We start from the raw sequence: 20,779 nt of genomic DNA on the forward strand, positions 1-20,779 counted from the left end.
AGATTTGTACTGAGTGAAATGCATTAACAAAGAGCTTTTCTTACAGAACTTTTACTTTTGTCCAACAAAGTAACATGATTATATATTTTGTGGAAACTATTTAAGGTGATTAACAGAAGTCATAAATAAATTGAATGAGTAAAATTTGAATCAGGGCTATGGAAAATATAAAGAACCAACAGTCAGTGAGGTAGGCACTCGGTGGGGTTACGTTGCTAATCGAAATAAGGACAGATGATAGCATGCAGTGAGAGGGATAAATGCAGCTGAGGTGGATTTGCTGTTCAACACACTGAGACGTACTGAAACTATAATAATATTGAGGGAAACATAATTTATCTGTACCTAGAGATGAGTTTGAAGCTGATAAAAGAGCATTCTGTCATGCGGTATTCTTTTGGGTTTTTGTTTCATATTAGTATACTATGTTACTAATTGCTTATTCAAAATATGGAAATTGCCATGCACAAACATAAATCACTGTTTTTAGAACTGAGGCTGACAGTGTAACCTAGTATGAAGTAGATAAGTAAATATTGCTTCATGAAGAAACACTGCCGTGACAAGAAATCAAGACTTACACTGCGTTCTGAAATAGTGTCCCAGCAAAGATGTAGAAGATGGGTGAGCTCTAACTGTGCTTGCACACATTGAAATCTGTATGTTTGTAATGCTTGTTTTTCAGGGAAAAAAAAAATAGTGGAATTAAAACATTCCTGTAACTGTTGGTATACTTACTTTTGTTATCTTTGCACAGGAATTACTGGTAGCTGTTATTGTGGCTTGAATTTTTGGATCCATGCAGTGGACTGTGAATGTAGTTGAATTTTTAGTCTTTGTAATGCTAACAAGGTTGTGCTGCTGCTCCGTGGTTTTCTTAAGTTTTATGAATTTCCTCCATTAGCATAAAGGGGATTGTCAAGTGGCAAAAAGATGGTGATGAATTAAAATGCGTGCATGTATATCACACAGTAACAAAAAATAAAAGTTCCATGTGTTGACTTGTGATACGTGGTTGGAGATTCAGACAGTGTTTAATTACTAAGGCAGTGGTGTGATGTAAAGGTATTTGTTTATTCTGATTGAATTTAGGATCAAGTCACAAGAACTTTCATTAATTGCCATTGTGTTGTCATATTTTCAATGTTTGCTTTCACTGTTCAATTTACAACACGGAGTCACTGCTAACAATGTAATTGTTCAGCTAAGGGGAGGATGACATAATCCGCACGAAGGAGTAATGTAGATGCAAATACTGCTTTAGTCCTGAGCTGGCCCACATCCTCACTGACCCCTTTGAGCCTTTGGTTTTTGAGAACCTTATTGACTGCAGTGCCATGTGATGCAGTTGTTAGCTCTGGTCTGGAAGCCACTCATGTATCTCCAAATAGAGATCATGGAATATCTGTTATTATGGGAGGGGGAGGATTGCTAGTAAAGGCCATAGAACTGAAAGACAGACTTAATTTGATTTTACAGACACAATTAAAACCATTTGTTGACTGCAGACATGATATGAGTCCTGCACTAATGTTTAGCTGCTGCTGTATCACACATACTCAGTTTTGAAGAGTAAATTTCATAATTTCTCTTCAGATCGTTGTACCCGTTTCTTCAAAAGAACACCCGTTCAAAGTGTTTCTACTATCATTGCATTGTATGGTCTTTCATGTGTGTTACTGAGCTGTACGTTCAGCAGCAGAAAGACTTTGATATTGATGTTTTGATATAAAAACACGAGTTGTGTTAATTTCTTTTGTTCCCTTATTACGCTACAGGTACTGTAAGAATTGAAATGTTCAGGAACATGCAAAATGCAGAAATAATAAGGAAAATGACAGAAGAATTTGATGAGGTATGGTATACAGATATTATACAGTACTTTTAGTATATATTCTACAAATAATATACAAACATCAAATAGCTTTAAGCGTTATGAAATACGTTACAGTGTGCTTTGGTTGTAAACCAAAAATGCAGCAGGCAAGAAACCAGTGGTAAGCAATGTTTCTGTACAAGAAATTGCACCAACAAGCAGAGCAGCAATTTAAACTGCAGTATGAAAATTGGTGGGCTGATATTAGCTTTGGAAGGAATAATAATGGAAAAACAAATAAATTGAAAGGGTAGTTACAGTTATTTATCTTGATAAGTCAATGTAGTGGATTGAGTAGGACTTGGGTGCTGAAATAACGATAGTGAAAAGTTTGCTATCTGACGTGCTGAAAGGCTTAATTGTACTATCACAAAAAATCATGGAGCAGGCTCCCATCTCATACTGTAAGAGAGCCTAGCCAAGTCTGTCTGCATGAAAGCTGCCTTAGGTCCATACTGGTTCTTCATCTATCTGTATCCTAGGTATTAGAGCTGACTGTAGCAGAGAGATTAGTAAGAGGAGGCAGTAGAAGAACTGTAGAAAGTTTTCTCACCCCACCTGTATTTGTGCTGCTGTGCTGGATGCTGTAGTTCACTGCTTGAAACTGCCATCCTACAGCAAAGAACTCTGCATTCCTGGGACAGGACTGCAGGCTTGGCGTTTGCACTGTTTCTGTGTGCAAATAATATTTTGTTCACTGGAATTGGCAGTTTAAACCAAATAGTAAGTTGACACAAAGGTTCTGTTTTGTAGCAGTGTTACACAAATAGTCTTTCAAAAGTTCTAAGCATTTTGTTTGAAACAAATCTTCTGCAGAAGAAAAATGTTCCAAATCTTAATGATTTTGAGCATTGAAATTTTGAAATTAGGGAGTGTGGTGCCTCTAATTAACTTTTTTTGTTTGTTTTGAAACAGAATTCTTGTTTCTCTTAAATTAGGCATTCAAATGCTACTTGTTAAGATGTCTCTTAGCATTGTAGTGATAGAAATAGGGTCCTTAAGGCAACCTTACAATTGTCTTTTTCTAATATTTGTGTACTTTTTTCTTGGCAATTCTAACCATTGTAGTATGATTGTAATATCACAATACTGAGTTTGAGTTCAGTTTGATTGTGCGTTTTTGTTTTGCTGGAGTACAGCATCTTCTGTAAAGCTCAGGTTAAAGGGTATTTGATTGCAGCTCCTCTGCTGAAGTTACTGGCTTTGCCTGGATGGATAACAGAGCTGCTTGTTCTTCGTGAAAACACAGAATTAATAAGTAGAGATGGTTTTAACTTTGATGCTGCAGACTTCCTATCTTTAGGGAGAGATCCAAGTTGAACATCAGTACCTTAGCATTTTGAATAAATCTGGAACTGACTTACAAATCAGGTGACCAACAAGTTTATGAGTTTTCTAGTAGGAGGGGGCAGTCTCACTGAGATGCAGTATTGTGAAATTAATCTTGGAAAGAAGTTAAGCATGAAAAAAATCCATTGCATCTCTCAGAAGGTAGGTTTAACCACAAGAAAAAGGAAAAGTTTACTAGATCAAAAAGGGGAGATATTTAGTTTCTGATAAGATCTCAGCTGCAAACTTGAGTAATGCACATTTTGTGGGGAGAGGCAGCCAGATTAGAATACTCCACCTGGGGTGGAGGTGGAGGGTGGAGAATGGTACAAGTATTCAGTCACACAGGACTTTCTTTAGGTTTTGACCTTAGATACTTTGAATTTTTCCTTTGTCATCCTTTACCTCCATTTCCTAACTCAGGACATAAGGAAAAGAATTGTCAGGATGCGTATTTGGATTAGGTATAGCTAGCTAATAAGGCAAACATAGCACAGTTACAATCAAATCTCTTAATAAGTGATTTCATGCCTGCAAGGTTCTTTATTTATGGAAGAATTAATAGTTGTTGTTTGTTCTGCATTGTCTGGGGGAAAAGTACACTGTGCAGCTTAGGAACTTGGTCCATGTTCACTGAGAGTATTCATTTTCTCGTCCTCCAGGACAGTGGTGATTACCCCCTTACCATGCCTGGGCCACAGTGGAAGAAGTTTCGATCCAATTTTTGTGAGTTCATTGGAGTGCTCATTCGACAGTGTCAGTACAGCATCATCTATGATGAGTACATGATGGACACGGTGATCTCTCTTCTGACTGGTTTGTCAGATTCCCAGGTCCGGGCTTTCAGGCACACCAGTACATTAGCTGGTAAGTGAAACGGTGCAAAGGGGTGTTTTCAAAGAAGTTATTAATTGTTTAGTTGCTTTGAGAATTACAGCTAATTTTGATACAGGTAGAACTTGACAAGCACTGAGAACTCTGGAAAGCTTGATCAAATCCAAGCACCATGTGCATCGTAACTGCACTTAGTATACACTTTTCTTATTGAAAGAGAATATATCAGCCTCACAGATTCCTGTCAAATCCAGGGGACTCTAGTGAATCCTTCTGGAGCAGAAGTGGCCTATTCGTGTCTTGTATTTATTAATTGTTTGTTGTATGCCTTAGTAATTTCTCATTTCAGAATGCAAACTGATTCTAAGTGTCAATAAAATTGTGTGCCTTCACTCTTGAGAAACATAATGCTGGGAATATTGGGCCAAAATTCCATATCTCACTGGTTTCTACCTCTGGCCATCCTGCACTTTTCAACACATCTGCCTACATCTGAGTCAGACTGGTTATATTATTAGCCAGAAATAGGCTTTGTAAGTGTATTTCATGTGACATTTGTTAGAAATCTCTGATAACATGGATGAATTGCTGTGTAGAAGTAGCTATATTTCTCCATTTGTAAATTAATACTACAATTCCTAGCTTAGATACAGATATCTAAAAGTAGTTGAATCAGGTGGTGTCTTTCTACCTACCTCATAGTGAAATGCATCTTCTTGGAACGCTGCTGAAAATCTGTGCCAGTTATTTAATCTGAAATGGAGACTGGATTAATCTCTGGCTGATACTGGACACTGATCTTGACTTGCTGTTTGCAAGAGAGATCACGGAGAGAGAATAATGCTAATATATGCTCAGTGTATGATGTACTCTGAAAGTAATGCCTCCTGTGTATTTCCATGGAAACGATAATGAACACAAAGAGCACGGTAACACTACTGGGTAGAGCAAATTCTCAACTAAAAAACACAGTTTTTCAACCTAGTCACCACCATGAGCTGTGCATTTTTGCGAGTGATGACCAAGAGCCTGCATACCACACTCGTGCAAATGTGCACCAGTGAAGGTGACTCACTGTCACTGCAGCCATTGCTGAAACACACCACCACTGCTTCACTGTGTTACATCCAGTCTTTGGTCTCCAGAAACATTCAGCCAGTGTCAATGAACGTCACTGAGTGCCATTTTTTCCACATGGAGGAATTCCCTTCCACTCCTTTCTACACACTTCAGTGTCAGACTCCATTCTGTCAGACTGCTTCTCTGCTGCTGTCTGTCACACAGCAACATGTAGTGGGATATTGATGGGAAGGCTAAACTTCTGCTGCCAAACCACCAGTGTCCACTTCTGATGCCTGGGGCCGAGGTAATAAAATGAGGCATTACTTCTGGAACAGCTCCAATAGTCTTAGTCTCTTAAATTGGTTGGTTCATCCTGATGTGGGCAAATGTTTGAAAAGCATGAGAGGTTTGGTTGGAAAGAGGAAATGGCAGCATACATTAGAGATGTTACCCAAGAACCATGCAATGTAGAAGTTCTGTAACCAGAAACTGCAAGCGAGGATGAGCAAATGCCAAGGCCTGTGTTCATCACAGCTGGTTTCAATTATTTAAGGCAGTTCTGGCTTCTTGCATGAGAGGCATGATCAATTAATATGCCATACACTTACTTATTTTTATGTACTAACAAGCTATGGGAGCTTTGTTTTGATTCTGCAAATGTCCCTTAGGCTAGTATTTGCACGTTAGATTATACTGCTGTCCTGCAAAGAAGAGGTCAGCATGATGCTGTGAAGCTCAGACTTGATAAGAAATTATGAAAATCTTTCAGAATTTCATTTATACTTTCTGAGGTCTTTGTTTTCAATTTTCCTTGTGCTAGCCAATTTGAATGAGAAATGATTCATTGTAGCAAGAAACTAAGGTAAGAAGTTTATGTGGGTACTTCTAGACTTACAGGCTTTAAGCAGTGGATAAGAGTTAACCATACAGTTTCACTTCTCCATTTATATAATTGCTTGTTGATCTTGAGGACAGTGCTGCATATTTAGCCAGAGAGAATGCAATTGTTAATTTTTTTTTTCTGTTTTCAGTGTTGTAAACTGTGATGTAACCACAAAGAACATGGGAAAGACACTTGCTAATGTATTTTTTAACACTGAATTAAGACGGAAATATATATGTTAATCACACAGAATCACAGAATCACAGAATCACCCGGGTTGGAAGGGACCTCAAGGATCATGTAGTTCCAACCCCCCTGCCTAGCAGGGCCACCAAACATACACATTTAGATCAGGTTGCCCAGGACCCCGTCCAACCTGGCCTTGAACACGTCCAAGGACGGGGCATCCACAACCTCCCTGGGCAGCCCGTTCCAGGGCCTAACCACTCTCCTCGTAAAGAACTTCCCCCTAACATCCAACCTAAATCTTCCCTCCTTCAACTTGGATCCATTTCCCCTAGTCCTGCTATTGTCAGCCCTTATGAAGAGTTTACTCCCCTCCTGGGTGTAGGTTCCCTTCAGGTATTGATAGGCTGCAATGAGGTCGCCCCGCAGCCTTCTCTTCTCCAGGCTGAACAAGCCCAACTCCCTCAGCCTGTCCTCATAGGGGAGGTGCTCTAGCCCCCTGATCATCTTAGTCGCCCTCCTCTGGACCCTTTCCAAAATCTCCATGTCTTTCTTGTACTGAGGGCTCCACACCTGGACACAGTACTCCAGATGGGGCCTCACAAGAGCCGAGTAGAGAGGGACAATCACTTCCCTGTCCCTGCTGACCACCCCTCTCCTGATGGAGCCCAGGATCCCATTTGCCTTTCGAGCTGCCAGAGCGCACTGCTGGCTCATGTTGAGTCTCTCGTCCATCAGGACCCCCAGGTCCTTCTCTGCCGAGCTGCTCTCAAGGACCACTCCTCCCAGCTTGTACGGGTGCCTGGGGTTCTTCCGGCCCAAATGCAAAACCTTGCACTTTGCCGTGTTGAACCTCATTAGGTTCACCCGAGCCCAGCTTTCCAGCCTGTCGAGGTCCCTCTGAATGGCATCCCTTCCTTCCACCGTATCAACCGCACCACTCAGCTTGGTGTCGTCAGCAAACTTGCTGAGGGTGCACTCAATTCCCTCATCGATGTCATTGATAAAGATGTTAAAGAGCACCGGTCCCAAGACAGACCCTTGGGGGACACCACTTGTTACCGGCCTCCACCTGGACATAGAGCCATTGACCATCACCCTCTGTCTGCGGCCTTTCAACCAATTGCTTATCCATCGGGTCGTCCACCCATCAAATCCACTTCCCTCCAATTTGGAGATGAGGATGTGGTGGGGGACCATGTCAAAGGCCTTGCTCAGGTCCAGGAAAATGACATCGGTCGCCTTCCCTTCGTCCACCAATGCCGTCACTCCATCATAGAAGGCCACAAGATTAGTTAGGCATGACCTTCCTTTGGTGAAGCCGTGCTGGCTGTCTCGGATCACATGCTCATTCTTTATGTGATTGAGCATGTTGTCCAGGAGGATCTGTTCCATGATTTTCCCAGGCACGGAGGTGAGACTCACCGGCCTGTAGTTCCCCGGGTCCTCCCTGCTCCCCTTCTTGTATATGGGAGTGACGTGACCCTTCCTCCAGTCGTCCGGGACCTCACCTGACAGCCACGACTTCTCAAATATGATGGAGAGCGGCTCGGCAACCACCTCAGCCAGCTCCTTCAGGACCCTGGGATGCACGCCATCCGGCCCCATAGACTTATATTCATTCAGTCTAAGGAGGCACTGTCGGACTTGCTCTGCCCTTACAGTGGGGAGGGATTTACCTCCTTGGTCCCCACATAGAGGTTTGGGGATGCAGGGCTCAGGGACGTGAAAAAGACTAGAATCCTGGCCACCAGTGAAGACCGAGGTGAAGAATTCATTCAGCACCTCAGCTTTTTCTTCATCTGTTGAAGCCAGTTCTCCTTTTAAATTTACCAAAGTAGGTACACCCGTTTTGGCCTGTCTCTTCTGGCCAATGTACCTGTAGAAGGTTTTCTTATTGTTTTTCACATCCCTTGCCAAGTTCAGTTCTGCCTGCGCCTTGGCTTCCCTGATCCCACGTCTGCAAGTCCGGACAGCATCCCTGTACTCTTCCCAGGTGACACAGCCTTGTTTCCAGAGCTTGTACACCCCTTTCTTCGCCCTCAGTTCTCTCAGCAGGTCCTTGCTGAGCCATGCCGGTTTCCTACCTCGCCTGCCCACTTTCTTATTCAGAGGAATGGAGACCTCTTGTGCTTCCAGGAGGGCATCCTTGAAGAGCAGCCAGCTCTCCTCAACATCTTTGTCTTTGAGGGCGGCGCGCCAGGGGATCTTGGCCAGCAATCCATTGAGTAGCTTGAAGTCTGCTCTTCTAAAGTTCAGCGTCCTGATCCTGCTCTTTGCCAGGCCCACATCGCTTGAGATCACAAACTCAACCAAGGCGTGGTCGCTGGAGCCCAGGCAGCCTCCAACTTTGACACCTTTGATGATCTCCTCAGCGTTTGTGAGCAGCAGGTCCAGCAACGCTTCACCTCTGGTCGGTCTGTCCAATACCTGAACCAGAAAGCTATCGTCAATGGATTCCAAGAGCTTTCTGGAGCTCTTGCAGCTCGCCGTGTGGTTTTCCCAGCAGATGTCCGGATGGTTGAAGTCCCCCACCAGGACAAGAGCCCGTGAGCCAGACATCTCACGCATCTGGAGCAAGAAAGCCTCGTCAACAGCCTCCCCCTGATCAGGTGGCCTGTAGTATACCCCTAACACCAGCTGACCTGTATTAGTCCCATCTCTAATCCTAACCCACAGGCTCTCAACCTGTTCCTGACTGTTTCTCGTAGGGAGCTCCTCACAGTTTATCCAATCTCTGACATAGAGAGCAACTCCCCCACCCCTCCTACCTCGCCTATCTCTCCTAAAGAGTCTATAGCCATCGATCGCAGTATCCCAATTGTGGGAGTCATCCCACCATGTTTCTGTGATAGCAACAAGGTCATAACTTTCCGAGTGCATCACAGTTTCCAGTTCCTCCTGCTTGTTACTCAGGCTGCGTGCATTGGTATAAAGGCACTTCAGCCGGGCTATCCGTCTCACCACCTTTATAAGGGATCTAGGATCCCCTAGAACAGCAGCATCCCCAGCATCCCCCTGCCCTACTCCTTCCCTGTGCACTCTGCCGTCATTGCTCATGGAGTTTGGTACAAGCCCTCGAATGACCCGTTCACCCCCAGTAGCCCCTATTTTGTCCCCTTCCCCCTTCGTTCCTAGTTTAAAGACCTGTCAATGAGTCCCGCTAATTCTTCAGCTAATATCCTCTTACCCCTCAGGGACAGGCTGCATGCATCAGCAGCCATCATGCCAGGTGCAGTGTAAATTGCCCCATGGTCAAAAAAGCCGAAATTCTTGTGTCTGCACCAGCTTTTTAGCCATCTATTTAAGAGTTGGGTGTTTTGGATCCTCCCTGTACCTTTCCCTGACACCACGGGCATAGAAGAAAAGACCACCTGCGCCCCAGCACCTTCAAGCATTCGCCCCATACCCCTGAAGTCTTTCTTGATAGACCTCAGGCTTTCCTTATCAACTTCCTCGCCGCCAGCCTGAATTATTAAAAGTGGGTAATAATCTGAAGGCCGAATCAACTCGGGAATTTTCTTTGAAATGTCTCTGACCCGAGCCCCAGGAAGGCAGCACACCTCTCTGCGGGTAGGGTCAGGCCGGCATATAGGGCCTTCTGTTCCTTGCAGAAGGGAGTCACCTATGACAATCACCCTTCTGTCCTTACGGGTAGAAGCAGTCTTGAGGCTTGTGGGCGACCGCTTCGCCTGAGGCAACCTCACGGGTGAACCTGTCTCCGCCCTCTCACTCGTCCCCCCCTCAAATTCCAGGGCCTCAAACCTGTTACGCAGAGGCACCTGGGGAGTCGGGGATGGACGGGTTGGGGGATGCCCCCTCCGCCGAGCAGGTACCCGTTTCCACTCCTCCTCCCTTCTCAAATTGCTGTTAGGGGGAAGAGAGGACAGGGGGCTCGCTGAAACGCTGTCAGCTGGCTGTTAATGGATTATAATGTTTTTTATTATAATGTTAAATTAAAAAATAAAAAAATTAAAAAAATTATAATGTTAGCTGGATGTTAAGGATGTTGTATCCAGAAGGTTTGCAAATGTGAACAAAAGGGCACTTGAAGTTCTAATAATATATTTATACAATCACACACTTGCCTTTAAAGCAGGGTCGGATTATCTTTCAGAGATGCGTTGCTGTGGTCCCTGTAAATTCATTAATTCTCAGTGTGTAAGAGTTACTCACTGGTTAAGAGTTGCACTTCATGTGGAGGCATCTGTAATGATACTTCCCAGTAGAGAAAGGCCTGTAACCCACAGCAACTGGCTTCACGATATACACTGAACCATGGATTCATACTCTTGGTCTATGATGTTATGCACTTTGAACTTGCAGAAAGGGTAAATAACATTGCCTGGAGCTCAATTTGGTACATATACTCTGATTTCTGATCTTTAGGTCAGCCGAGTGACCCGGGTATTGCTTGGGTGGGAAGTGCCTATCCAGATGGTTCTGTATCAGGGTCAGGATGGTTATTTTCTGTGAGTATGGATCTGCTTGAGGCAATATTTTTGAGCTCTGACTGCAGGTTAAGAGTCATATTCTGTCTTTTGCTTTTGCAGCTATGAAGCTTATGACTGCTCTTGTGAACGTTGCCTTAAACCTGAGCATTCATCAGGATAATACACAGAGGCAGTACGAAGCTGAGAGAAACAAAATGATTGGCAAAAGAGCTAATGAAAGATTGGAGCTGCTGCTTCAGAAAAGAAAAGAGGCAAGTGGAAAGATGTTTTGTTTCCTGGCTCGTGGGTATTCCCTCCAGCAGAAGGGCTGGGCTGATTTGTGACTTCAGTTATGAGAAATGAGGGATTAGTTCTGCTTTGGCGTTTGTGTGATCTCAAGCATGCTACAAGGCCCACACTTGTAAATTTTATATCACCATGTACAGTTGAGTTTGTGTGCTGCTCTGCTTACACAAGATGATTTCTATTCTGTCTCATACATGTGACCAGGCAGGGAGAAAACCTGTCTCAGTGGTTTATAGTAACCTACTGCAGTTGTGCAGGATGGTTTTTAAAAGATTCTCTTGTAGTCCAGCACTGTGCCTCCCATTTCTCCCATTAAGCACTGTGATTATTATGTAGTGTCTTGTTATCACTGCTTTTTGTAACTACTTTTGAAAGACACCAGTCAGGGCTATAGCACTTGGACTCTAGAAAGAGAAGCTAGGGAGACATTCAAGTCACCTTTAGCAAATATCACACTGCCACTACGTGATCAAAACCATTAGAAGGATGCTGTAATCATCCTTAAATTCAATACATCCTAGGAAATTCAGTTTTAAAGTTATATTTAAAAAAAAACAAAACAAACAAACAAAAAACAAAACAAACAACAAAAAAAAAACAACAATAACAAAAAAAAAAAAAAACAAACTAGAAATAATAAGAATCAGAATGTGAGCATGGACACAGCCAGAATCTGTAAGGATGCCAGGCAAAACCCACAACTTAGATTTAAATTTATTATTTTTAAAATATTAGTTTTGAATGCATTTCTTTCACCACTGTTTTTCTCTGTGGGAAGTTAAGGATGTCTGGATTCCCTACCTGTGTATACCTTGCATTCTTCTAGGTATAACTTTTGACTTTAAATTGCTTGACTTTACAGTTTTAGTCTGGGGAATAATTACAATTGTATCTAAACTGTGATCCACAGAACAATTTTCTCTTGATTTTATAGTTCTTGAAAATAGTTAATTAATAAAAGTGAGAATCACTTGTGCTGAAACTGAAAGGCAAGCATTTGAAATGAAGCGTGTCAGTCTTAAAGAAGCAGAATCTCAGAAGCAGTGTCGCTTGGCTGTCACAGCTGGGAAACAGGTTTTATCCCACATCTGTTGATGGTCACTTGAATTTTCCAGAGGACCAAGTAGCTATTGAGGCCCACAAACTCAATTCAGTATCTGTGGACGTCCTTTGTTCTTGTTCATCAACATTTCTTTTCAGTGACTTTTGGAGATGCAGCACGTAACTGCTCTGGGGAGATCTTGCAGCTTTGATGCACAGGGCAGTGAAAGCCTGAAAGAGAATGTCTCTATTTTCTCTGCTCCTGAAATCTTATAAAAATATTGCATAGGAGCAAGCCAGAGAAGAGTGGTGACGACTGAGTGTGTGATAGCAAACATAGGAGGGCAAATGAAATGAAAAGGAATCGTTAGGTTTAGATGGCATAGTGGCCCTGTGTGAGAATTCATAGCATAGTGCTGTTTATTTCCTGTGCTTAAATGTGCTGAATTTACAGTATTATTTCTGTGCCAGCACTTCCTTAGTAGATTCTTTTGATGCAGTGCCATCAATAAAAGCTCATGAGCACCTTCATCAGCATACGTTTATCCTCTTGAAGTTATTCACGGGCAGTTTGCAATCTCAGTGTGGGAAATCAATTAGCAGTAGAAAAGATGGGATGCTTTCTCTGATGTGCTTTGTTCTCGTGTCGTTTTCTACATACTTGATGTGAAAGTAGGGCTTGAAGGTCTGTGCTTGTCAATGAGATTTTCAAACTGGATGAGGTTAGTAATATAAACGGCTACAAACAGAAATAGTTGTGCTTTAATTGCTGCCAGTAGTAATTCAAGTTTACACTTCTCATACACGTGTTTTTGAGTCTCCCCAAATGCTTGCAGTCAACAAGAGAGTGTTTCCATTAATTTTGCTTACATTTGAGAGGTGCGATATTAAATTGCTTCTGCATTGGTAAGAGCAGGAATTGTAAGGCAGTTCTCTCTCTGAATTAAGCATTCAAATTCAGGTACGTGATCCAGAAAAGCTGCAGTTATAAAAACTAGTTGCTGTTATGGAGAAAATCCACATTTGTGAAAGAGTTGCTAATATTGATGCTGAAATACACCTGGAATGCAAAAGATTCTGCAGACATTGGGCAAGTTGGGAATCTTCACTGACTGTCCCAGTCCCAATCCTGTGCAAGTTAACCTTACCTTAGTGCTAAGTTACATGTTCGTAGGAGAACGTACAAAAGTGGGCATTGATGATGCTGATGCTGACTTTCATTTGTTTACATTAGTGCCTACTATTATATAATGCTTTGTGCTATGGAATTAATTCATTTCTCAGGTATTTGACAGTTCAGTCAAGAAGCTTCCCCATACTTTTGCAAAAGTTTTCCCATTTGCAAAATTGAGGCTGCACCTCCCTACATTTTAGAAACCTGTGAGGCTTCATTTGCTGAATATTACAAGATCTTATCTGGAAGGCAGTGTAGAAATATTTATAAACATGGCTTGAAAAATATAAACCCCTAGGGGAAAGTGTTTCTGAGCCCGTGCTATCCAGGAAGTCGAAACAGCTGATGATAATTGTGCCTCTGGGGTGAAGATATTTTCTATGTTAAATGTATGTGTCCATGATTACAGTTTGTATTATTTTGTGTATATGTGCAGTTACTACAAGGCTCAGTTGTGGTTTTTATACCTGAAAATATGAAGATTTTTTAATTAACGTTCATTGTTATATTATGCTTTGACATTCAAAAAAAACCTTGGTTGAGGAAAGGTGGCTTTGAGTGTTGTAGCAGTTCTACTCCAAAAGTTGATTGTATAAAATTGGCATCATCTTGTTTATCAGAGCTGCATTTTGATGTCATCAAGTCATCTTTACGTAGGTTAGCACAAAAGCTGATGGTATGAGAATACTTTCTTTCCAAGGTGTTCTTTGAGGATTTATTAACAGATCCATTGACACAAAGAAATCTTTCCATAGTACTTAATAAGTGCATTCATATTAGAGAGGACCTATTAAGAATTCTTTTTTTTATCATTTTTACCACTCAGAGCACTATGTTGTTTTGTTTCGGTGGTTTGGTTTGGCTGCTCTGCAGTGTGAGATTTGGGACTGGGTGGCAGCAATGTTAAGTGCCCACGTTCTGACTCTGGAATGCTTCCTCATTCAGACACTGGATTGCTGTGGGTGATGAAGTTAAAGCAGCTCATACTATGCTTGAGACTGAGCACATGCTGAAGTACTTTTCTTACGTAGGGCATCCAGTTTTTTAAGGGGGCCTTCCTGTCCATAACTGCTCAGTAACCAGCTTCATGTTTGAGCTGCTGTTCTTACCCAGTTGCCTGTTTGACTGCTGTACTGCTGCCATTACATGTGGAGTCTGCAGCCTGTAGCAAAAATTTCTGTAGCAAAAAAAAAAGGGGGATGACCTCAAAGGACTAATTTGAAACTAAATTCATTGATGTTTGTAGTGAATGTTAACTTTCTTCCATCAAGGTGCTGTATACATGTGTATGTGAATGCACACCATATAGGCTGCAAAAGTAAAAAATGATCGATCTACTAATACCTTTAATTAAGTGCTGTTTTGTGGTCTCCTAATGCTTCCCAATAACAAATTGCAGAATATTAAATTATAATGAGCAGTGATCTTTTATTTACTTATTTTACAGCTACAAGAAAACCAAGATGAAATCGAAAATATGATGAACTCTATTTTTAAGGGCATATTTGTTCATAGATACCGGTAAGAAACTGCTACAGTATGCTTTGCTAGCAATGTGTGATCATAACTAATGCCAAAGACAATGTCTCTGATTTTCCCTCTCGTGTTCTAGATGTCACAAAAGCAGTATCAAAATAACTGAAGTCCTTGAAGAAAATCTTAAGCCTAGAATTTGCACAGTAGATCTGTCCACAGAACTTTATTTTAATTCAGTAAAACAGCTTTAAGGAGTTGTGGAAGGCATGCCATCTCACTCCATGTCTCCTAACAAGAGAAGTTGTCGGCAGTGGGAGCATAAGCATTACATATCTTAAGAAAAATCATGACCGCTGTGTATCGTAACAGGGCAGATTTGGTTGCTGGCTCCCTCATTCTTCCATTTCCTTTTGTGTATCTTAAGTGTAAACAGCAAATTTCTGACGTTTCCATAATATATGCATTACTCACAGCTATAAGTTTATTTTAGGCTTTTTTCCCTCTTTAAAAACTACATTAAGGCACTGAAAAACCTTAATTCCAATTAGCATGTAGTGTTTGCTTATTGTTTTGGATGTTTGTAACAAGAGCATTAACCATTAATTGTAATGATATCACATCACTTTTTTTCAATAGTTGAGATGCTCTGTCTTGTGAGTAGAAAGGCACATCAAGTTATATTCGTGTGCACCTGTGTGTCCTGTTCATTCTAGCACTGCACAAACCAGTAGATATGGACTATTCTATGCTGTTTTGGAGTATGGTTTATCAGAGCACATTTCAGTCTTTCAGGGTAGATTTAGGGTTGTTTTGCATCTGCAGCGTATTGATGAAACTAGCTTTTTAAATGTTAATTGGCTTACTGCAGTCAAAAGGTAAAATTCAACAATGCTTAACTATGCAATTAACCTTTTAGATTTAAATTCTGGGTTAAAATATCAACTGTGAAAACTTTCAGACAAAATGCAGAAAGCATGAAAAATGTAATTGAGAAAAGGTTTGGCACACAAAGAGCATACAATTAAAGTGGGCGGAGAGATAATTGCTCTTATGAGGAAAAGTGTGCAGAAAACTTGGAAGAGGCCTGTCCTAAGGAATGTGTGATTGAGCAGCACAGTGGGGTCTCTTCAAATCGGTGCAGATCAACCACATTAACTTAAATTACCTTCAGCTTTGCTCCTCGGTAACCTCAGTTGCTGATCAGACAGACTGAGAAAACCATTGTGTGCAATGAGCAGCCACTCCAGCAAGAGCCTGAGGAGCAAACCTGCCTCCACCTGACATATCCTAATTATCCGTTATAGACTCTTTGTTTCAGTGTCCCAAATACATCTGACGTTAATCAAAATACTCAGATGCAATTTTGCATGAAATATATGTGCTCAGGTGGCACTTTCAGTGACTTTTTCTCTGAACATCATTGCTGGGCAACTAGTACGGCCTATTGCCTGTTTGCTATGCTTTGTCCTAAATTTTGTGGGCCTGCCTTGACAAACCAAGTTGCTTCATGGGAGCAATGTTACTAAGAGTAGGAATATTTGTGTTAGGTATTCCTACAAAAAGGTAAAGTTTCTTTTTGATAATGCCATCACCTGGAAGATGGTGGCAGAATGGAGACTGGTGCGTCTCTAATTGTTGTGTCTCTCCGGCTACTTCAGGCTGTTCTGCTGGTTTTCCATGCCTCACACATGAATTTTTTCTCATGCACTTCTGTACTGAAGATTTTAACTTTTTGTGCTGATAAATCTGTAATTACTTTAATTGCTTTATTCTTTCTGTCTTCCTGCCAGTCTGGCTTTTTTTTCTTTCTTGGGGTAAAAGTTTATGGTGCCTGAGAACTATTTGAACAGGGGATCAGCTTTTCACTGTCTGCCTAGAGAGGCTCAAATGCATTCTTACAGAAAAGATAAATGTTCCTGATATTGTCTGGCTGTGCTGCATGATTAAATAGCTGTTGACAGTTGAGTTCTTCCTGAGCTTGCCGTAAAATCCTTCCAGAATGTTTCGGTTATCAAATTTATAAGGTGGTGAAATAACTTCTCTTTGCTGTCGCTACATTCCCTGTAACAAATGCAGTTCTGGTAGTGCAAAGCCTTGGATGTAATAACTTATTTAGTACATTCTCCCTTACAGCATTAAAATTCCCTGGTAGGAACAGCTTATTTAATGACTTATTCTGCTTGTAATGCAGCTTATCTACACTGTGGATTGACTGTTACCTTCCAGTTTCAAAGGTTACAGCGCAGCTGTCTGCTGGGAGCTTAAACAGGCCGGTTACAGTGATTCTGTTTGGAAGTTGGTAGAAGCAGTGTGTTTCATGTTGCACGATGATGGTGATCTGGTGGCCTGCCTAGAGATTTGCTAATAGCACTCGTGTAATAATTAAATGCATGCTATAAGCTGTTACTGCAGTACAGCCTCCTCTCAGTGATATTGCATATAATGAGAAAGGCTCGTATTGGCGACTGAAAAGTACCTTCTAGTCATGTGTGATACTGCCATTGTGTGACACGTCAGACAATCTGAATGATCTGTGGTTTTCACCTTGGTGCCTTGAAGATCATCTAAAGTATGGCACACATTGAGCTGGAGCAGTGTGAAGATTGGAAGTACATAGGCAGACACAGTACAAGTAGTATAACAGTTTTGTTACACTGTGCTGTGTGAACTTATAAGCACCTTAAGCATAAGCTTGAGAACACGATTCACATTTCATGGAATTGAAGACTTCAGGAATAATACCATTGCTCTTACATAGCGATTATTCTCTTGCTTGAAGCTTGAAATATATTGCTTTCATAAATTATATTTTGGTTTTGGGCTCTGGTGCTGCTTTAAATGAAATCAGTGTTTCTTACTTTTCCAGAAAGATTTTTTAAAAAGGTAAAACAAACACCAGGATGGGGTTCTCAGTTATAAGCAAGGCCAGTGTTTGCAAAGCACTGGGCACTCCCTTCTTCAGCACAGTGGCTCTGTACGTTTCTCTTTTATTATAGCTGAGATTTGGAACTGTGAAAGAGTGCCAGCTGGAATGGCACAAGCAATTTCTCATAGTAACAGATGTCTGAAAGATGAAATTACCAAAGGGCCAGATGGCCCCAATCCCTTTTCCTGTTGTTTGGCTGTCGTTAGTTATTAGTAAATATGCCATGCTCTGTGTCAATCAGGCAGGAAAATGCCAATCATATTGAAGTCATTTCCATCTCTGAACTCTTTAGGTGATCTCTCCGGACAGTTTCCTGCTGCCCTACCTCAATAAGCAGCTGATAAATCTGTCTGAGATGTGTCTTTGCCTCTTCCATCACTTGTCACAGTCAGAATGTAGAAAAACCAAGAAAAAATGGCAGAAATCAAGGTTAAAATATGTACAGTTCTCCTAGATTTTCTTAGAAAGGCTTTTGTGGGCTGGATGAAGCAAATAATCAAATTCCATTCTCCCCCTTTGCTCGGTGTCCTTTGGTTACATCAGATAACTTTTCCTACCTGACACTGCATCTCTACCTGGAGAGTCAAGCCTCTTTAGGAAATCAGGGTGATAATGTTTCAGAAGTTATTATTGAGAAGAGGTTTGTGGCACTTGGATTCATAATATTGCTTGAAGAGGACAAGAAAGATTAAGAGACCAAGAAGTCAACTAGAGGGAGAATTTTTTGAGATAATGGAAACATACCTGACAGTAAAGATACCGAAGTGATTAGACAGGGCAGCAAGTGGGGATGGTGACAAGCTCTGCCTAGTGAGGTTCATTAAACCTGAATAAAAGCAAAATACGGCTGGAGCAATGGGAATTAGGGCTAAATGGTACGTTTATAATCTGTATTTTTTTTTTCTTTTTTCTTACTAGTGATGCTATTGCTGAGATTAGAGCTGTCTGTATTGAAGAAATTGGTGTCTGGATGAAAATGTACAGTGATGCCTTCCTGAATGATAGTTATTTAAAATATGTTGGTTGGACACTACATGACAGGGTAAGTATTTTGTATTACTGTACACAGCAGAGCATACTGCCTTCCACTGCTTAACACATGCTTAGTAGATCATCTTTGATTTATAAAAAGGTAGTTCATTTTTATTGTTGGTCATTTGTCTTTCAACCAACATTTTTTAATATGTTCACTTAAACCAGAATCCAGTCATCCTGAATCATATGCTCATTTGTGTAATTTTTATTTTTCAGTCTGAATTAGACTGTCTTAATAGGTTATTTTTTTCCATGCTGCTTTTCTTCTTATTAAAGTCATCTTGTCATTCCTGAGAACCTTTGCATCTGAAACAGAATGGAAAAGGATTTTCCAGATGACACTGCCATTAACATTAACCAATAGTTTACCAATAGAGAAAAGAAACCCAGAAGTCTCTGGGTCCCAGAATTAACCCAACAGTGGCATTCCTAGTAAATCACTTACCCTTTACTATTTTAGGTTTTTACAGCTACAACCACCTTTAAAGGGCATTTTTCTACCCTTGTTGAACATTCTTCAATTCTACCTGGCAAGACTTTTTCAAGTCTACCTCTTTGTGCCAGCTTAGAAGAGCTCAGAGGGTTGCTTGAGTTAATCTTGGAATGCCTTTCTTGCGTGAGAGATTCTTCAAGGAAAAAAAATAACAATAAAGAAAAATTGAAAGATTTGGTCAAAATGAAAAATATATGGATCTGAAGGTTCTTTCCTATCTAACTGCTGTTCTTTTGTACTGAAAATATGAACAAAATGCTTCTTGTTGATGTAAGGTACCACCTGATTCCTGCAAGAGTAGCACTTTCCTAATGCTAGTAGAACAGGGCTTTGAACTGCTGAATGTCTTTTTCCTACACCAGGCTGCAAATGGGACTAGACGTCCTCCCACTCTCGCTCAAACCACTAGAAATAGTTGTTTTACTCTCAACTGTTTGCTTGTGGTGTTCGAGAAAAACAGATGAGGCCTACATATAGTGTTGAAACGCTCATTAAATCCTGGCGTCATGGTTCAGAGTACTTTTTTTTTTTTTTTTTTTTTTTCTTCCCATAGAATAGCTGCTGGAAAAAATTGAAAATTTGCAAATTTGTTGTGATGACTCACATAGCAAGTAGTTGACGTGTTCCTTTAAAAAGGTGATTTCTCTGTACAGCTTATTAATGTTAAGGATGCGACTTCGACCCTCTTCATGCTTTTTGAATAAGAGGTTGTGCTACTGATTACTCTTTTGCTGACAGGGATCTGCATCTCCTCTTGACTTGGATCAGCAGTGTACTAGTTCAGAGTAGCCTTTATGCTTTGGAGACATCAGGCAGGCAGTGGCTTTCCCCCCTAAACCTGTCGTTTCCATACTTTACAGACACTATGCTACATTTGTGTCTGCACGCCTAAAATCCGCAGTGGCATCTGTGGAGCACGCTCAAATCTGAGCAACACATTTTCTCAAAGAAGCACTTCCAGTGGTAGTGCTGCACTTAACAGCTCCCAGTCCCTTCCAGTATCCGTGAAGCCCAGCAATTTCTCACACGACTCCCTTTAACCATCTGTGAAATCTAGCCGTTCCCCCCGGCGCTGGCTCTGACTTGTGTCAACTTCTCACACTGTGATCTGCTGCATCCAGCGTTTTCTTATGCAGTGTCCAGTAGATTGGCACATCCTCCAGTTAACTTAACCTCAGGCCAGGATCTAGGCATGTGACTGAAACGTTAACATATTTTACCTCAGCTGTCTCCAAATTAGCACATCATTTCATATTAGACAAATACTGAATTACCAACGTTGCATTTAAACAAAATAACAACAAAAAAAAGCAGGAGAGGATTCCATCTGGACCAAGCACAGAGGAGCATCATCAAATTGCTCTTCCATTTCTACTGCTTTGTAGTAGCTGTGGTTGCAGTCCTCCCAAGAGGCTTGGGTTTTCTACTAGCTAATCAGACTGTTTTATCCCTGTATACATGCTCTGCAGTGTTTTTTATTGATGTAGTGTATGATTACTGTATTGGAGGAGACAGGCTGAAAGTAGAATGGAAGTGTCAGAGGTAGCTGAAGCTCGCTCGTACCAAGGGATAAAAAGTGAGTAGAGATGGAGACATTGAGGAGGGAAGTGCAAAGGGAAGCACTTATTTTAAAATAAATAAATAAAATTGAATAGGAAACAATTAAAAAATGCAAGTTTTCCAAAAGCACAAAGTCTCTCAATAGCCTTGTTTTCATTTTCATTG

At 41.2% G+C, this 20,779-nt stretch overlaps 1 protein-coding gene across 1 annotated transcript in view; it reads left to right on the forward strand.

Moving 5' to 3' along the window:
• STAG1 (STAG1 cohesin complex component) overlaps positions 1-20,779 on the forward strand; it is a gene marked incomplete at both ends in the record, with an annotated part of 130,133 nt that overhangs the window by 51,269 nt on the left and 58,085 nt on the right. The window contains 5 exons of the mRNA XM_079539669.1: positions 1,779-1,855; positions 3,868-4,072; positions 10,724-10,875; positions 14,572-14,645; positions 18,445-18,568. Coding sequence (XP_079395795.1) covers positions 1,779-1,855; positions 3,868-4,072; positions 10,724-10,875; positions 14,572-14,645; positions 18,445-18,568 — 632 coding nt within the window. The remainder of the gene's footprint in view (positions 1-1,778; positions 1,856-3,867; positions 4,073-10,723; positions 10,876-14,571; positions 14,646-18,444; positions 18,569-20,779) is intronic.

This window comes from Tetrao urogallus (genome assembly GCF_951394365.1).
Source record: "Tetrao urogallus genome assembly, chromosome: 9".
Lineage (NCBI taxonomy): Eukaryota > Metazoa > Chordata > Aves > Galliformes > Phasianidae > Tetrao > Tetrao urogallus.